The sequence below is a fragment of the Parus major genome, chromosome 4 (assembly GCF_001522545.3).
Source record: "Parus major isolate Abel chromosome 4, Parus_major1.1, whole genome shotgun sequence".
In the NCBI taxonomy this organism is placed as follows: Eukaryota; Metazoa; Chordata; class Aves; order Passeriformes; family Paridae; genus Parus; species Parus major.
The window spans coordinates 19,930,310-19,949,540 of record NC_031771.1 but is presented as its reverse complement, the minus strand read 5'-3'; the positions used below and the strand labels follow the sequence as shown (position 1 = coordinate 19,949,540).

General features: G+C 40.8%; 2 protein-coding genes across 8 annotated transcripts in view; both read left to right on the top strand.

Annotated features, from left to right (window-relative positions):
• Window positions 1–1,042: 1,042 nt before the first annotated feature.
• LOC107202991 (alcohol dehydrogenase 1) lies at window positions 1,043–13,272 on the top strand. 2 transcript variants are annotated; one of them, XM_015624162.2, is made up of 9 exons: window positions 1,043–1,189; window positions 4,063–4,164; window positions 5,344–5,482; window positions 7,538–7,625; window positions 7,734–7,953; window positions 8,663–8,923; window positions 9,406–9,541; window positions 10,835–10,973; window positions 12,392–13,272. In XM_015624162.2, exons 1-9 carry the CDS (start codon window positions 1,172–1,174, stop codon window positions 12,414–12,416), a joined length of 1,128 nt encoding a protein of 375 aa, XP_015479648.1. In that variant the 5' UTR covers window positions 1,043–1,171; the 3' UTR covers window positions 12,417–13,272. The 2 variants fall into 2 exon arrangements, with proteins under 2 accessions (XP_015479648.1, XP_018861867.1); XM_019006322.2 differs by having other exon boundaries at window positions 1,116–1,199.
• A 3,164-nt stretch (window positions 13,273–16,436) lies between these two features.
• The window catches only part of LOC107202990 (alcohol dehydrogenase 1-like), a 7,924-nt gene continuing 5,129 nt past the window's right edge, over window positions 16,437–19,231 (top strand). For 4 of the 6 annotated variants that reach the window (XM_015624159.3, XM_015624161.3, XM_015624156.3 and 1 more), the window contains exon 1: window positions 16,437–16,656. In XM_015624159.3, the coding sequence (XP_015479645.1) occupies window positions 16,639–16,656 (18 nt within the window). In that variant the 5' untranslated portion in view covers window positions 16,437–16,638. Of the gene's footprint in view, window positions 16,657–17,571; window positions 17,674–19,231 lie in introns of all 6 variants that reach the window. The other 2 variants (XM_015624160.3, XM_015624157.3) reach the window with 1 other exon arrangement.

Here is a 19,231-nt window from a genome sequence, read left to right as displayed (position 1 = left end):
CAGCTGAACATGAGCCAGCGTGTGCTCAGGTGGCCAAGAAGGCCAATGGCATCCTGGCCTGGATCAGAAATAGTGCAGCCAGCATGACTAGGGAAGAATCTCTTCTTGAATTAATTACAGTCACACAGGTAAACATGACAGAGTGCTATACTTAGTAATTACTAGTCAGGTTATATGCAGCATTTTATCTCTTTTTCACTTGTTTTTGAAGGAAGAAAACTTGGTTTCAGAATGCTGGGCATAATTTAAAAATAGACGAAGCTTGAAGTCCCCAGGAAAGACATGAAGTGCTGACTTCCACCCAGTCCCTTGCACCAGCATGTAGTGCCAGGAGAGGGCAAGTGTATGTGAGCAGTGTTGGAGGCTGTGCTTGTGGGTGTTGATGGAACCAACAGGTCAAGCACCCACAAAACAAGCAGGGTGTTGCATGTGGTAAGAAACATTCTGTCACAGCACTTCTGACTTACTGATTTTTGTTTTCCTATCAGCATGATTGGCACATTGTCCTTGGACACAGTGAAGTGAAAGCCATTCCAACAGATTAATGAGTAGCCGGACTGTAAAACTAAGAATTCAGGAGAAGATACAGCCACAGCCACACAGTCAGCATACATTTGTTAAACAGCTTGTAGAATCCCATGTTTTAGTGGATGAGCTGGGCTCTTGTGTCACTGAAGTTCATCACCAAAGCCTTCATGCTCTCACTGTGTCCCTGCTGTTGTGAATTCAAGAGCCACTCTCCCCATTTCTCTTTGCACCTACAGTGCCACTGAGAGTAGAGGGTTTGGAGGGCAGCTTCCAGGGAGGTGGAAAAAGGGAAATAGCTTCCAGACAGGGCTGTTGCTTTTGTCCCATGATGTTGAGGACAGCCACAAGTGGCTGCAAAAAAGGGTGGGGAAGAGCATGACAAAGGGGTCAGGAAGATGGAAGCACTGAAAGAGAGGTTTCATCAGATGAGTGGTTCACTCTCATTCTAGCACTTTTTCTGATTAAGGGGTGGGACTATGAGCTGGGAGGCTTGGCTAAAAGACCAGAGAAATCCACTTGTGGGAGCATTTCACACAACCAGCTTCCAGTGTGCTGGAGGGGACTTGTGGTACCAGCAACCCAGCTGCTCTGGAGGTGACTGAGTTCTTGGCGCAGAAAATCAGCGGTGGAAAGATTCATCAACATGAGCACAGCAGGCAAAGTATGCAATGGTTTGTAATAGGAAAGTTTCTTTGCTGCAGCTGAGTAATGCATTTTTAAATGTGAATTCTTTGCAGGAACACTGTAAATCCTGGTGGTATAGCACAGATTAGAATTTAGGATGAAGCTGGTACAGAAGAGCTGCCTTTATTTGCAGGCTGCTGTAGTTTCCTAGAAAATGGTTGTTAACTCTTCAAGGCAATAGTTTATTTGAGGCAACAAGAGGTAACAGCACCAGAATAACACCCTGTCTATGTTAGCAAACTGTTTTGAATCTCTGATTGGATAGTTTAAAATATGATAGAATATACTAAGTCTTAGATCAATGTATTTATCTGCTCCACCAGTTTCCATTGTGAGATCCTATAGTAGTTTAAACTATTTTTAGTTTATTTATTCTATCAGCTTGTTTTCTAAAAAGAAGATATAGCTAATATTGTGTTTAATTTCACGGTGAATTGTGCTAGCATTAGGATAGTCATTAAATTTGAATATGCATACAACAAGTCTCAAACTTTAGTTTATGAAGACCAGAAGTAAAGTTAACATGCAATGAAATACTGAGCTTGGATTGAAGTGAGTAGTTACATCTTTGCTAGAAATGAGATGACAAGAGAAATGGAGGTTGATACCAATACATGTTTCTTCTTGCACTGCTGGCGAGATGCTAGCAGATACCCAGGGACCTGCAAGAGAAATTAAGGGACAAACAACTAGAAATAGAAAACTGAAAGCATGCACCTTGCTGGAATGTGCCTTAAGCTAGTACCAGGATCATTTGCTCTTACTGCCAGCTGTCCTCACTATTCTAAAACCAAAAGAGAAAGGAAAAAAAATGCTCTTTTTAACTCTGAGTTAGTGCAAGTGCAAAATTAATTGTAGCATACTTGCAGGTAAATTCACCAAGTTCAGTCCTCTATCAGCATTAGTGGATTACATATTCACAGTAAATGAAGTGTTATGATATAGCTTAACTGCTTTGATTTCACTGTGTTTACCTTGGAATCACATGGGAGTTCCAGTGCAATTTATGTAACCAAGCAGCATAGTCCTTGTGTCCTGTGTAAGGGTGTGTTTCTACACATGCCCTCTCCTGCAGCGGTAACTCACATGGCTGGTAGAACACACTAACAGAGAAAAAACTGTTAAGCCAGTGCTTGTCTTAGCAGATGACATGGGTGATAGTGTGCTGTTGCTACATCTCTGGGATCCTGTTGCAATCCATAAAAGCTCACAGGGATGAAACAGTCATAACAAAACATAGTTAACTAATGTCTGATTAGGAGAGATTTGTTTGTTCTCAGCAATCCACATTTCTTGTCCACCTTTGTTCTTGGAAACACTACATGTCCTTTACATGCGCATGTCATGAAATCATCTGCCTTCTTTCTTTTTTTTTTTTTTTTTAAAGTAAGTTTCCTAGAAAATGCTGCCCTTTGAAATGTGATCTTTGACCACACTTGTGAATTTTTCACTAATCGCCCTTGCATCTAAACATTAAATTTAAATTTAGTGCAACTATCTCTTGAGGCAGTTTTTTTCAAAGCATTGTACCCATCCCACTTCTGTGTCTGGCTGCTGAAAGTCTGCTATTTTGTATGTTCAGTATTTCCTAGTAATTATTTCTTTTGTTACCACTTTTCCATTTGTGGATAATCAGACATTATTTCTATTTCTTCTTCAAAAGGTTTGATACTAAAAATTTTTTGTTGTTGTTTTCCCTTACAAATTTTGCAACACACTGGTGTTAAATTGTTCTGGTCACACAGGATAAATATGCATGTGCTAAACTGAGGGCATCCTGGATTTGATTCCCCTCCATTTCCTTCTCAAGATAATGCCACCTGAACACTTGTAGTCAGTAGACTTAACAGAATGACTGAGGACTTTATAGTGTGTTACCCAGGAAAATCATATTTCAGGTTGTTTAAAGACTTAGGGTCTTTAAACACCTGAAGATCTTTAAACACCTCCAAGAAAGAGCAGCAATTATGGGGGCAGAGAGGTCCCACTGCTTTTGAACACAGTAGGATTGAGCTTGCAGTGAGGAAACCTGTTTGAGAGCTCAGGATGAGGTGTGGACAATGCTCTTCTCTTTTCTGAGGGTATTTTTCTCTCAGTGGCAGAAGGTCAGAGGAGCCCTTAGGTCATTACCAGGACAAAGCCTGAAGAATTAATGGACAAACTTCAGTCTAAGAGATAAAAAAAAATATTGTCTTGGATAGTTGGGTAGTAAATCCACCAGAGTTAAATATCCCTTCTGAGAAGGAGGGTACCTTAGCATGGATAATACTGCACATAAAGGGACGCTTCAAGATTTCCTCTCTGTAGTGCTACATCAGTTTATGCAGCTGTCCTCATGGATGAACTTGGGCTCCACTAGAATGTTTATAAATCTGTACTAGGCTCTGAATTCCATTTTTAGCAATTTTGTTAGTTCACAACACAGACTGTTCTAGACAATACAGACTTTATTACAGCCTGATAAGTGACATCATTTAGTGTGCCATCTTCAAGAAGATAAAAATACAGACAAGTAACCCAACACAGCAAAAGAAAGTGACCAAGGAAGTTAGTAAAGGAGCAATGAGAATGGGTACGGTATCCCATTACCTAGGAGACTATTACACATGCAGCTGAAAACCTGATGTGACAGAAATAGGATAAGCAAAGTCAGACATGATCTTTGGGGTCAAAAATAGGCTTACACTGACATTTGGTGTTGACTTTTTTGTTGTTTCATTTGGGTTTTTTCTCTGTAGTTTCCCTCTCTTCTCCACAAATATGAACAGGAGTTTCACATGCAGAAATGGAAGAAACTGTCTATGTGAGGACTTAAAAATGCCATTCCCGATTTCTTTGCTCTGTTTGCAGGTTATTAAATGCAAGGCAGCAGTGCTGTGGGAAGCCAATAAACCTTTCAGTATTGAAGAAGTGGAAGTTGCCCCACCAAAAGAACATGAAGTTCGCATAAAGGTACTAAAAATAAAATTTAAAACAACTTGTATGACTTGCATTCTATCTTGCTTTAATCAGAATTAGTTCTATAAATTTTTAAGACCCAGTGAGAAAACATTCTATTAGAAAGTAGTTACTAATCAGTTATCTCCTATGGAACATGTTTAAAGTCATTAATTTAATAATGAGGTTATTAAGAAAAAAAAGGTTTTCAGGGTTGTATTTTTTGTTTACTGACAGCTGCTTTTCTAATAGGCTGAAAAAATTACAATACAAGGCAAAAACCAGAATTTCCAGATGTGTGGAGCAAGAAAATTTCTTTTACTTTGTTTGAATCAGTGCTAGGAAATAGCTCATTAGCCTGGGAGCTTCCTGTTTTTTACCTGGATATTGGCCTCAGTGGAATTCAGCAGCTGCCTTAATCTTTGAGCAGTTTCAAGGTTTAAAAACATGAGGAAAACCCTCTCATGGGGTTGACAAATCCATTTGTCAGAATAAAAGTTGTAAACACATACCTGAATATTTCAAATGAAATAGTGCTGTTCTAGCTGCAAGAAAAGGCAAAATGTCATATAAAACACTCTGTAGTTTAATTTTTTTTAAAGTAACATATACAAAGATTTTAAGTATATGCACAGTACAATAATATAATTGCTATGTGATTATCTAGAATATAAAATCATTGTATAAGACATCATTTATATAAATATCTATTATATATTGTCATATAATCTAAATATCATAAACATAATATATACACAATATTTCTATATTTATAAATAATATGTGATGGTTAATTTGTATTTACATTATTTTATAATATTTATATAATATTACACACTTTCCTTTTAAGTATTTATATATAAATACTAGGAATAATTTAATTTACTCTGTTCTTCCTATATAATTGTATGCTAAAACATTGATTCTACAGAAAATCCATTGGACTCCCTATAGAGCTCAGTAATGCATAGCAAACATTCACAAAGGAGCTTTGGCCTGTAGATTAAAGACTAATAAATACCATGAAAACCTTAAATCAAACAACTAAATTTGTTTTACCTGTAGATTTATTGCATGCAAATTGGATTTTGGAGAGAAGCAAGTGGCTTCTCCAAATGTAGAATATAATTTCACTTCCACATATGACCTGACATAGTTAAAAGCAGAAACATTCTTGTCTTTCCCGTGAATCAGGTCGTGGCCACTGGGATCTGCCGTTCTGATGACCATGTGATAACTGGTGCACTGGTTATGCCTTTTCCAATAATTCTTGGCCATGAAGCAGCCGGTGTTGTGGAGAGTGTTGGGCAGGGAGTGACTTCAGTTAAACCAGGTATGAAACAGCACTGAAAACAAACTCTCTGCTGAGTTTCTAGACTCCTCCTTAGTTCAAAGATTGTTACATTTGTTAGTATTTTTACTGCACAGGAAAATAGTCCAATTTCAATTTTTTCAAGGATACCTCAAAGGATACAAACCTACTGTTTATGCTTTTCTGTGCCCCCAATATTGACTTACTTTCAGATTTTCTACTCAATTTCTTTTGGTTTTGGCAAAAACATCTGCAGCTTGCTTTCCACCTACATAGTGCTTTTCCTGTTGTGGGACTAAGAATGTAGAGTCTTTTCATATGAAGTTGTTTTTCATATGCTTTGCTGTTCATATCAAGTTAGGCATTAGCTGCAAGTTCTCTGAACACAGTTTATACAGCTCACCTTTCTCAAGAATAAGGCAAAGCAAAGCACTAGGTGACAAAATGTCAAAGCACCTTTTAATTCTCCTAACAGCTAAATAATGCATTGCCTTCAGCTGATCAGAATTTAGGTCTTACTTCACCTCAAAAGCATCAGGGCACAAGTGGGGTGCCCACCCTGCTGCAGGCCTTGCATGTGGGCAGCACCAGTGCGGGTGAGGCAGCACTGCTCCCCAAAGGCTGGGTTGCTCTCAGGACACTCATCTGGACCAGCTGCTCCTCTCCCTATGTTCTCTTTGAACCACAGTGCATAGATGGCCAGTGAAAGATGACAATTTTCAGCCAACTGCTACAAGATGAGATGGGATTCTTCTACACTTTTACAGGACTGAAAAAATTCCAACAAGGGCTAAATTATTAAGAGAAAATATGCAGTGAAAAAAAATCTATGCAGAATCACTCAATTTCTAGGCATTTTGTTATGATACCTGAGTAGCCCACTTTTAACACTTCTGTACTTCCAGTGTCTTTGTCCATACTGACAAGTATGAAGTCTGTCCAAAGTAAGTTGGTATGTATAACAAAAAATTTTATTAGAGATTTCTGCTTTAACTCCAAACAAATATGCATATTTCAAATTTCAGTGACAGCTCTAGTTGTTTTTTCTCTTATGTCTGGGTTCATAAATCTCTCTGTTGTCTAATTCCAGCAGCTGTCCCATGTTTCCAGGTGAGTTGAAATAGCAGGCCTGAGCACATACATGCACAAAATCACATTTCTCAGATGTTGCTTAATTTACACCTCCAAATTCTAAAAAAAAGGCTTCAACTTGTGCAACATTTCTTCAGCACAATGATTACTAAGCCCATATCACAGTTCTAAGTTAGCTCAGGGTTGAGGTAGTGGGGGAATTTAATGTTCTGTAGGTATTTTTCATTTTTTGGTAGAAATCAAAAATTTCTCTTGACTTTCAATGTGTCAAGGATTAGCCACATCTTAAAACTGACAAATCATAAACTAATATGTATTAGGAAATACATGCTTAGAGATCATTAGGTATTTACCATATATCATTGCTGTGGAAATTGCCAAGGAGTAAAAAATTGCACTGGGAAGCTATGTGCTACTTTGTTAATCACGTAATTGTTCTAGAGAATTAGAGATGCTGGCTTAGACTGTGTGTGTCACTGCTTCTCAGACAAGTATTTTACCTACATTTACTCAATGCAACAGTAATAGGACTGCTAAAGAGCAAAGTTGCTCAAGAGGACTGGCAAATTAATGCTTAATTCGCCATTCTTCATATGCATGGTTTACAGCCCAGTTATCTTGGCACTCCAATCTGCGATCCTAGTTCCTTCTTTTTATGCAGAAGATGCAATAAACTGCTGAGTAAGTACTTCAGAAGTGTCAGTAGATAACATGGTTTTATGACATAGGTCTGACTCTGTTCTGTGGAAAGACACCAGAAATTTTGCATATCAAAATTAGTTGTCATAACTTTGACCTAATTATGTCTTTCATATAAAACACAGAGAGATGGTTCATCTTACAAATGCAGTGGAAGGAAATAAAACCATCGCTGCACTCCTATTGCATATTATTCTTGGGATTAAATACACTTGCTTCATGTTTTTACCTGTATGCTTCTTGTTTGCCTTTTTTAATCCTCTGTCATTACTGTTTTATTTCTAGGAGACAAGGTTATTCCACTCTTTATTCCACAGTGTGGGGAGTGCAAGAGCTGCTTAAACACCAAGAGTAACCTGTGCAGTAAAACTGAGTGAGTTTTCCTGGATTACTTACAACCCTAATTCCATTTGACTTTATCCATAACTGACTGCAAACAGCAAATTTCACTTGCCATTATTTCTGGTCATCTTTCAAACAGCCTTGGTACAAGAGCTGGATTAATGCCTGATGGCACCAGCAGATTCACCTGTAAAGGAAAAGCAATTTACCATTTTCTTGGTACAAGTACCTTCACTGAATACACAGTAGTGCATGAATCTGCTGTGGCCAAAATCGATTCTGCTGCTCCTCTGGAAAAAGTTTGTCTAATTGGCTGTGGATTTTCAACTGGTTATGGGGCTGCTCTGCAGACTGCCAAGGTAAATACTGTGGTGGGTGTTTCTGATATTTTATGGTGTCTGTTCAAGGTTGTGTAGCCTACAAGTGGGTTGTCAGCATGGCAGCCAGGAGGTGTAGACTCTGTTTAGTTCAGTGTGGAAAGAAGATACTAGTTCTTTCCTACTTCAGATTCTGTCTCTAGGGTATTCAGAAGTCTTAAAAAAAAAAAATCTTCAAAAATCCAGTAAAATTATTTATTACATCATAGTTTTATCACCCCTAGAAAAATGTTACAACAGTTACAAATGTTACAACATTTATTTATTGTAACTGAAGTCTAAGAATATATAGAAGCCTATATAGGCAACACTCGCAATTGTAGCAATATACGAATGTGAGTTTTAGAGCTGTCACTGTCTCCAGTTGAATGACACTACAGATCTTAACACCACTGGAACATACAGCGTCATAAAAAAAAAAAAAAAAGGTGTGTCTAATCCTGAAGCTGAGAAATATAATGAAAACCTGGTCTCAGGAGTCTATTTTAGGGACAATTTACATGTAGCATTGTAACAGTACAGCTGGCTACTGCACTAGCTGTACTAGGTATGCATGTGCAAATTCCTTCTCAGCAGGTAATCTCTAAACTGCAAGAAGTGGCTTAAGTGAAATCATGTTGATAATGAGGAAATGCATGGGACTTTCCCAAGCCTGTAACAATATGCCGTGTTTTCACGGTTGTTATTATAGGTGGAACCAGGCTCCACCTGTGCCATCTTTGGCCTCGGAGGAGTTGGCCTCTCTGTTGTCATAGGCTGCAAGGTGGCTGGAGCTTCCCGCATCATTGCCGTGGACATCAACAACGACAAGTTCGCCAAGGCCAAGGAGCTGGGAGCCACCGACTGCATCAACCCTAAAGATTTCAATAAGCCCATCCATGAAGTGTTGATGGAAATGTCCGGTGGGGGTGTGGACTACTCCTTTGAGGTCATTGGCCGTACGGATACCATGGTATGCAACCAAAAGATGGGGTGACAGGAGGCATTAGCTCATTAGCACACAAGGCCAGCGAGCACCAAGGAGGAGGAGCTGAGAGCCACTGGCAGAGTACCAATCTAACTTCAAACCTTTCAAGTCCAGCTACTGGCCACTGAGATGCAGGGACAGAAACATGCTCAGAAATTTAGGAAAGGGAACTTCACTGTAGTGCCTGGCCAAACCAGGGTGGCTACATTTCATATAGCCCATTATCTGCTCTCCAAAAATGGCTTAGCACCAATAGTTTATACAAAATAGGTGAGAAGAGCAAAGCTAGGATATACTTAACCAGTGAGAGCAGATACAATGGTGTGAGCAGATACAATGGACAATTTTTTATGTGGTTTCATTTACAAAAAAATAATTGCAAGCAGAGTCCTGAGAGGAGGAGATGGAGTTTGTGCCACAAAGACAAATCTTGCCTGACTTTGGGTGTCCCTCTGTTTCTAATGCAGACTGCAGCCTTGGCCTGTTGCCAGCATAACTACGGAGTCAGTGTGATTGTGGGAGTGCCCCCTGCAGCACAAAAAATCACTTTTGATCCCATGCTCCTCTTCACTGGTCGCAGCTGGAAAGGCTCAGTCTTTGGAGGTAAGGACTTGGAAAGATGTGATTTAACTGGCTTGGGAATCCTGTAAATAATCTCGAATGAAACAGGACATATAAAATTAATTGCTTAGGCTGTCTTATTGGAAGCATTGATGGCTATTTTCCTGACAAAGAAGTTGAAGGAGAATTAATTATGGGAACTTAGTGAATGGCAAGAGAAGGAAAGAAAAAAACAGAAAGGGAGAGAGGGAGGGGGAAGAAAGGGAAGAGGAGACAGAGAAAGAAAAGAAAGAAGACAGAAAATAGAGAATAAAAGGGAGGAAAGAAGAAAGAAGAGGGGGAAATAAGAAAAAAGGGAGAGAAGCAAAAGAGAAAAAGAAAATGAAGGTGAGGGGAGGAAGGAGGATGGATAAAAATAAAGAGGAGGAAAAAAGATAGGGAGAGAGATTAGAGGAGATAAAGGATAGAAAATAAATGGGTGAAAAAGAGAAAATCATAAAGAGGGAGAGAGGACAGAAGGAGGGGAGAAAAAGAGCAAGTGCAAAAAGGAGAATGAGAGGAATAGAAGGAGAGGAGAGAGACAGCAGGAGAGATGGAGAGTCAGGACAGTAAAGTACATGAGGGCTTATACTCAGCTGATTTCCACAGAGGTCAGACCCCAGCTTAGCCCCTTGCCAGCTGCCAACAGTCCCTTCCCATTCTTGCTCTTTTTGGAGCTCTCTCAGCAGTCCCACGGTCACCAAGTCCTAGCTCACTCAACACAAAGGCCACAGAAAAGTTGTTTCCAACAACAGGTTTTCTCACTTGTAACCAGTTCCTCCCATGTATTCAAAAGACACCTGAATAAAATAGCAGAGACAAATCAGGTTCCTCTGGAAGGGCATCCTAGGATTTATGACAGCTTTACCTAGTGGTGCTTGTAAGAATAGAGCAACACATCTACCACCCACTCCCCAGTTTTGAGCAGAAAATCAAGTTTCTTGATTAAAATTATTAATTAACTAATTTAAAACTTACCAACATGGATGTCAGCACTCTGGCTTTTGTATGAAATGTGATTAAGTTGAAACAGTATTTCATGTGGGGGCAACTTTGGATTCTGTAAAGACTGACTTTTGTACTGGTCTTCTGCTGGGTTTGTCATATGTGGAATAGCTGCACTTTGTCCCATGTTTCTTGCTGGTATGCTGTGTTACAAAGGTAAAGCCATGCTGCCACATTTCATCCTGTTACTCTGCTATAGAAAGGTTATCTAAAAATTTAAGCCACCCTGGGTTTTATGTATTTTCAAAAGCATTTAATTTCATTATGCATTCTCTGTGGGTTTTTTTTCAGGCTGGAAGAGTAAAGATGCAGTTCCCAAACTGGTTGCTGACTACATGAAGAAAAAGTTTGTTCTGGATCCATTAATAACTCACATACTACCTTTGACAAAGATCAATGAAGGATTTGATCTTTTAAGGACAGGAAAGAGGTAAACATTGTTTTACTGTAAAGGTTCTGTATAAATAACCTAAAGGAGATGTATGGTAAGACAAAGTCTGACTTCACGGCAGAGAATAGGGAAGGCAGCCCAGCATGCCCCTTAATCCCTCCCAGTGTATTCCCATGGTTTTGCAGCTGGAGTAATAAAGCCAGCAAACCTTCAGCTTTTGAAATGCAGTGGGCCCTTGCAGAAGAACTTTCCTTGCAGAGGAACTTTGAGATTCTAGTTTGAGCAGAGACACTGGGTGACAGAGGGAGAAAAGACTACACAATTGAGGAAGTCTCTTCTCAGTACCCATTGGAAAAAAGCATACAACCAAGGGAGCATGGGAGTGCCAAGCTGTAGAGTGCCAAGGGTTAGTTACATCGTATTCCAAGAAACTTTTCAGGATGAGGAGCAGGAACACAGAAGTAGCCTATTCTTCTTGTGATTTAGGGAACAGAGTCCCAGTCCAATTGGTCCTAAAGTCACTGGGTACTTCACCTTGAACTTCAGAGCTTTTTTAAAAGGAAAGTACTTGATATATATTGCAAACTCAGAATTTAGCTCTTGTGCTTTCCTAAAATATTGTGAAAGTTTAGGTCAGACTGTTTTCACAGGGTATTGAAACTGGAAGAATTATTTGACAAGGTTCACCATGGGAATTGAAAATTGTCCCTGACAGAAATAGGAAATACATTTGTATATCTTGGTATGTGTGTAGACTACCCTTTTTGAAAGTTCTAGATGTTTATAACTTACAGAGCCTGGAGAATTACATTCATGATTTCTTTTCATTGTCATTTGCTAGCAGTTATTTTAGATGTTACTCTGAATATAAAAAGCAAGTAACAGAAGAATTTCAGCCTCTGAGGTTTTTTTTCAGGTTCTAACAATGTAGCACACACTTCATTTTTTCATTGTCCTTATTTTACATAGGCTACAAATGTTAGTTTTAGTTTTCAGTATAACAAACAGGAAAGTGATAAGGACAGAGATGCCAGCAGCTTTGCTAGGAAACTGATAGTCAGCCTGAAGATAGAGGCATGTTGCAGCTGATCATTTTTACAGAGTATAATACTTCGGTGTTACAGCACAGAATAAGCTGTACCAGTTACCCTGTAATTAGAAAGATGTTTCTAAGCCCCTCTCTGAAGAACTTCTCAGACTGTAACTGGTAATTAATTACTATGAGCCCTGGGCTTCATCAGCGAAGGCTTTGCAGTCTTCTGTGAATTTTGTTCTCTGCATCTGAAGCAAAGTTTGCACATCTTCTCTGTCATTTTTCTGCAAGCTGGGGCAGGGGCAGGCAGGGAGGGAGTACCTGTTTGACAGCAATAGCACAGGTTATCAGAGAAAACAGCAGTATTCAGCTGATGTCAGCCCAGGGGATTTTCTAGTCACTAACATGTCATTTTATATTGCAGCATCCGCAGTGTCCTGACGTTTTAGGATTGCCAGACATTAAACAGCAGATGGCTCAGCACCAGTATGAACTTCACCATCCTCCAATACAACTTATATGAAATGCAAACCAAAACTTTCCTGAAAGATCTACCACTTCCCTTGAATAAAAGGATCAAGCTCAAACCCCACACTTCAAGCACAGAATTTATAAATTAAACCATCTTTTTTTCTTCTACCTATTGCTCCTCATTCTTATATTGTGCTGCAATTTTTTTTTTAGCCAGTTATGAATTACAGGACTTGCTCCTGTCACAGGTGTTATAAAAAGTTTGGATTTTTAAAAATTACTTACAATATGCAATCTTTTAAAAGGAAGGAAATTGTTTCTTTGGGCTTCCATAACACTGCAAGCTTAAGGAATTCATACACGCAGTTCAACAAACTCTAGATTAGAACTGTGTATCCATCCTGATTGACTGTATCATTCCAATGCCTAATGAGCAAGGAATAATATAGCAGAAATTTAAATTTATGGTGAACATGTGTTTGAATTAATAATTTAAGTAAATCATAGGCTTAGGTACTGGAGAATGTCTCACCGCTCAGTATTTTATCAGATTAACATTCCCAAACATTTTATGTAAAACTGGTGTTTGGTTGTTCTGTGTTGTGGCTTTTATTTGGTGTTTTGGGTTTTTTTTTACCTTTATGCTTCTTTCTTGGGGTTGTTTTAAATTGTTGATCATTGTGGTTTTAAACCTTCGGCCAATTTAGACAAGTGGCTCTAATGTTTGGGAAGCAGTGTGAAGAAATACAAATGTGCACCAAGTATTGTTTTTTGTTTCCATTATACAAAGAGGAGGCTTCTGATGTATCAATACAGAATAAATGGGAAGAAACAGCTGACTGGTAACAATTTACAACAACTCAAACATAAAGCATCTTACTGTTTTCTGAATTTGCAATGTGGTAACAAGAATAGAGGCTATTTCTATCTTGGCAAATATGGTCAACTTCGACATATTTTAGCATGGATTAATCAGAGCTTGCAGGCACTCACACACATGGCAGCTGGGTAGAAGAACCTGTGAAGCAAGGGAGCTATGCTACTGATGACTTACCTGTTTGTGTCAGCAGAAAGAGTCTTTGAGTGGCCCAGCTAGTTTAATAACTTGAGGGCAAGAGATCACAGTTTAATGATTTGAGGATCAAGAGATTACAGTTTAACAGAAAAAGATCTTTAAATATGTCTATAAACTAAACTTACACAGCAACTGAGAGCTGAACTTCAGTCATCAGTGTAAAAGAGCTAAAGTACAACAAACCTCTCAATTCTATCATCTTCAGGATGATGCAAAGCCCATTTTTGTGGTTGTTAATCTGCCAAGCATAGTAAACACCAGCTGTTAGTATCTTTAGTAGGATAGTTGCTGGAGCCCAAAACAATAAACCCATTAAATCATTCTTATTAGGCATATTTTATAAGGCAGCCATCTAGATCTGTCTTCACATGGAGGAATGAAATGTATTCTGACTGGGAAACAACAAAAAGTTCATACTTTCCTAGCATATTTTGCCCTGTAGACCCTGAACACTCAGCTGAAGATTGTTTGTGTGGTTGTATAGCTTGGACAGAAGGTTTCTGATGGCCCTTCCTAATGACTCTCTGGCTCTTAGGTACTCCAGGAGGGTCCAGGAGCTCTGGACAGCTCTTGCACAACTCTGTGTAAGCCTCCATTTAGGAGCTTTCCTGGGAGTGAGTAGAGACCACATGCCCCATAAGAGCACCAACTGTCCACTAGCACATGATGACACCACAAAAAATCCACAAAAGACATTAAAAATACAGTAATTTCCCAAGAAACAAACTATCAGACAAAGCAGAAATGGTGTTTCTTCAGACCTTAAACTATGGCAGTGTTTAACTGAGCATCACTTGGCTTTGCGTACAACTGAGCACTACCATGTTTCTGCTCTCCCACCACATCTCAACTACCCAGACACTCCAGGAAATGGCACATGCTCCACTGTACAGCTTTATTTTCATATGCTTTTAAGATCATGCTCCCTGACAGTGCATCAAAGCCAAATGATCATTCCCACACAACTTAATCCCCTCCAGTGCTTCCAGGTTATCAGATTAAGGCCACAGATCACAGTAATAAAATCTGTGCTACACAGATACCTAGGAGACAACAAGCCCATGTTGTGTTCAGGGGTTATCGCATCTTTGGACAAGTGAAAAAAGTTATTCTGGACAAGTGAAAATTTTTTTTCTCTAAAAAGCTGCATAAATCACACTAAAAGTCAATATAGTTTTATTTCTTTTTTAATGCAGCAGGTTGACCAGGCTGAATACTGAAAATCTTTAAAACTTCATTCTAAAACTCTTTATTCTTGGAAAATCATACATCATCATAATTCACGATCTGATTGAAGCTACCGAAGGTATACAAACAAATGTTTGAAAAAGTAGAAATTTCTTGAGACAAAGTGCTAAATATCTCTGTTTACCTGAAATACAGATTAAAATGATCCACAAGTGCATGTCTGCTCTAGAGCCAGCTGCTCACCTCCAAGACAGGTGCATGTTATCACCTCGAGTCTGGGTTGACCAACAGGGCTGGGGAGCTGAATGGCAAGCAGTACTTCCATGTGGCTGGGACCACTGTCACACCACAGGGCTGCCATGCTCTGTGCAAGAGCTCAGACACCTGCTGGGGTAGGATAGAGCAGCTGGGCTGCATCCCTGAAGCTGGTGATGGGATCAGGGAACTTGAGAGCTGGGGGTTTGGCCTGCCAAGTCTAAGTCCTGCAGCTGCTACTGACTTTCCTCCTCAGCCCATGAAACAGGTTTGGGGTATTCAGCAGCAAGCACCAGCACAAACCTCTGCAAGCAGTCAGCTGAACACATGAACATGGGGCTGACTTCTTCCCAAACGCAGAAGCAGTTCCCAAACACACACAGTGCTCATCTTAGCTTGGTCCACCAACAAGTTCTTGCTCATCCTGTATCCCCTATACATCACTTGTCCAATGCCTCACCAGAAAACAGCTCTGGGGGCAACTTGAAGAACCCAGGGGGTGTGAACCCACAAGCCAAGTTACACAGAAGTGATGTAATTGTGTCCTTGGAAAACCAAGTCCTTTCTTGACAGACTTTCCCCTTACCGTTCTGGTGAAAATAGAGCAATAACACAGACAGTAAAGCTTCAACCCAGAAAGCAGTGTCCACCCCACCATGTTTTCACTGCATTTTTTTTTTTGTTTAGGGGTTTTTTTTGGTTTTTGTTTTTTTTTAATTTTTAACCACTTTGCAAATACCTTGGAATGAATGACCACGAGGTCAAATGCTCCAGTCTGGCAAAAAGGGGATGCCAAGGAAGCCCCACCAGTGCCGCAAATCTCCTCCTTTCACATCTGCCTGAAGCAACTGGAGGAGGAAAAAAATCTTTCTGAATATTCTGAGCCTAACAGGCAGAATGGCCCAAGGGCAGGGTCACCAATAAAAGCCTCCTCGGAGGACTTCTGACCCCATCCATCTCCCTGCCGCTATCCAGCTCCTCTGTGTAATAAATTTTAATTATTTGTTGATCAAATTTAATATCATTACTAAAATAAAATATGATTGCTACGGTTGTGTAAAAAAAAAAGCTAGCATTGCAGAAACGCCAAACCACATATCCGGCTGTGAAGGCAAGAAGCTGAAACTGCAAAGCTAAATCTGTAGGTTGGTATCCGGCTGAACAAAGGGGAAGTAGAACATCTCCTTATTCAGGAGAATTGCCTACCCACGACCACCAAGAGGCAGAAGAAGATGCCCTAGCAACAGGAGGCGCAGGCACAGATGAGATCCAGGAAATCACAGATGCAGGGACTGTATAAATAAGGGAAACTCCACAGCCAAGGCGCGCCGTGTGCAGGACACTTAAGACGAAGTGTCCTCTGGCACATCCCCAGCTGGGTTTTTGCTTGCTTTAGTGCTTGCTGAATTAATATAATTGGCTTTCATTAATTATTATATAAATTGAGCCTTCTAGTTTGTCACGACAATTTATAACACGCCCCTCAGCACTCGCTGCGCTGCCTAGCACCCAGCATCCGACACAGATTCACCAGCGCTCTCCAGCTGCGACGCTGCCGCACCGGGACTGCTCCCGCTCCACGCCTGGGGAATTCCACAACGCGGGGCTCGGGCCACACGGGCCACAGGCAGCTTCCCTCCAGCCGGCGACAGCGACAGACCTGACAGCTCTGCTAAGACCACATGGCCACTGCCGGAAAAGTAAGGACATCGCATTTCCCATCCTCCTTCCCGAGGTGCCCTGCTCTCGGCGAAATCCTCTGCAAAAGCCTCAGCCTGCACTCCACTCTGCGTGCCCTCTTTCTTCCCACCTTACTCCTCCTCCACCTCTTCCAAACCCCTGTGAATGTCACCGGATTCTGCTTTTGGACAACTGCCCGTGTCCGTACCTGCATTAGGTCGTGCACTCCCCCTCTGTCCTGCCCAGCTGCTCGGGACACAAAATACGCAATTGTGCTGCTCGGAAAAATCCTGCTCAATCCCACTCTGTGCTCCTGCTCTGGCAGCAAAAGGAGCTCTTCAGTGGTGCCTTCTTCAGCCACTCGTCTCCTGCCCTCGACCTTGTCCATGGCCGTGCCCTTTTCAAGCTGCAAACTCCATTTTGCTGATGCCAAACAGCTTTGGATCAAGCGGCACAGGGTTTGGGCAATGGCACACAGAAATCATCCTTTTGGCAAGGGGAGAAATTATCCAGTTCCAAATAAATGGATCATATGGACAATTCCATAACCCTTCTCACTTCCTTTCAGCCCAGTGTGTCACAGGGCTCACATCAAAGCTCTCCACAGGCATTTCCACCTGGTAGAGTCCTCAGTCCCCATGACAGCACAGTCTGGCCAGTATCATATGGGGATATTATGAAAAATCCACCGAAGCTATCAAAACCCAATAATTTTCCAAGGCTCTAGCTGATGATCTTTGGGTGACAAAACACAAATGGGGTTTCTGCAGACCTTAAGCTGGGCCAGTGTTTATTGGCTATCACTCGGTTTCAGGTGCAGCTGAGCATCACCAAGTTTGAACACCTCAGGTTCAGATGATTGCAGGATGACTTCCCCCAGCCGTGTGCTAAAGCCAAATGTTCCTATGCAATGAATTCTTCTTGGTTGCTTCCAGGTTATCAGGTGCAGGGCTGCTGTTGCTTGGGCCCCCAGAGAACCACTCTCTGTTGAAGAGGTGGAAGTTGCACCCCCAAAGGCAGGGGAAGTCCGGATCAAGGTAAAAATATATTTCAATATTTTTTTCTCTTCCTTCCTTGTGGGAATTGCTCTTCTTGTGATTATACCTTCAGTATAACTCAAGGATCTATGTCACTAAAGGACACAAAATGATTCACACAAATGCTTCTTGGTGTCAGAACAAAAAAGCAGCACCTTTATTCTCTGACTCCAGTATTTATAGATTCTCAACAATGACCAGGGATTGGATAATTAAGTTACCACCTTCCCAGGCACACTGGTCATGCGAAACATCCATCAAAAGATGTTTCTTAGAAGCAATGTGGTAAGCAACTTATGTTTATAGAACTTTCATGGGAAAGTAACTAAAACTATGAAAACATTGTCAGAAGACTTTAATTTTCAGGGTGACAGATCTGTGTCCTCCAAGAGGTTTTAATTGTCCAGAGCTGCCTTGGCTCAAATGCACCATCTGCCAGGGGCTCATTTTTTGCCTTATCCTTGCCTAAGCTATCACATAGGAATTCCTGTCTCCAGCCCTTGCTCTGCTGGACTGGGCCCTGATTCCCACACTGTGGCCTCCCTTCCATTACCACCTCCAGCTCAGTGCAGAGGAAAGCCACAAGGAGCACTCAGAGTGAGCAGAAGGGTGTCATGGGGTGACTTTACCTTTAAGATAGCTTCGGGAGCTGGGAGGAAGTTGAAGCTGCGAGAGGCTGATGAGAGTCTTTTCTTGTGACCAATTATCGGTCATTTCTAAGAACTGACAGCAGTTTTGACCATTGAGAAGTGAGATCAACTTGTGAACACCACCTTAAGATGTAAAGCCAGGGCTTTCTTAATCTCTTTGGTTTCTGGCTTCTGACGAGGTAACAGGCTCTGTCTCGGCCTCCTCCTCCCACTCCAGGCTGGACAAGGCCGCAGAGGGTGAGGGGGGAGAAATGGAGCTGGCCAGCCTGGCTTGGTTTGCGGTTTCTGCTGCTGAACTGAAACTTGACACCATGAACATCTGCAGCTTTCCAAAACTTCAACTCTTACTACCTGGATGAGACTTAAAGATTACTCCTTTTTCACAGAGAGAGAGAGACAATCAACATGAAGAAGACATCATAAAACCATCAAAGACAGTGGAGAAAAGAGTTAAGTTTTAGATGGGGAAGAGAGAATAAGGAGATGCTTTATAAGCTGAAACATTTTTCTGTTAAAGCTATGGAGATGGACAATAGTGTTCTGGAAAAAACTCCTTTAATTCATGACAGAGTATATTGGGAGGAATGGAGTGTTCAAAGTTTAGATTTTGAGGAAAAGGTAGATTAATTATGATACAGTGAGGTGCTGGAACAGAGGGGGAGAAGTAATAGTTGAAGATTTGAGGCCACTTGAGGCAAAGAGAAAACTATTTCCAGGGAGGCTCACAGAGACAGATGAAGAGAACTTTTGCCTTTGAATAACTCATCCTTAAAAATGACATCCCTAGACTCATTAACCCATACACACCTCAGAGTGATGTGAAATGGGAGGAGAAAATCTGGTGGCAGATTTTTCTGGGCAGCTGGCATCAGAGAAGTAAAAAGCTGTAACAGAAATAGTTTTCTTGT

Excerpts from the sequence above, each read along its gene's own strand:
- LOC107202991 (XM_015624162.2), top strand. Across the intron at positions 7,954-8,662 it reads CTGCTCTGCAGACTGCCAAG|GTGGAACCAGGCTCCACCTG; the intron begins GTAAATACTGTG and ends TTGTTATTATAG. Across the intron at positions 10,974-12,391 it reads CTTTTAAGGACAGGAAAGAG|CATCCGCAGTGTCCTGACGT; the intron begins GTAAACATTGTT and ends TTTATATTGCAG.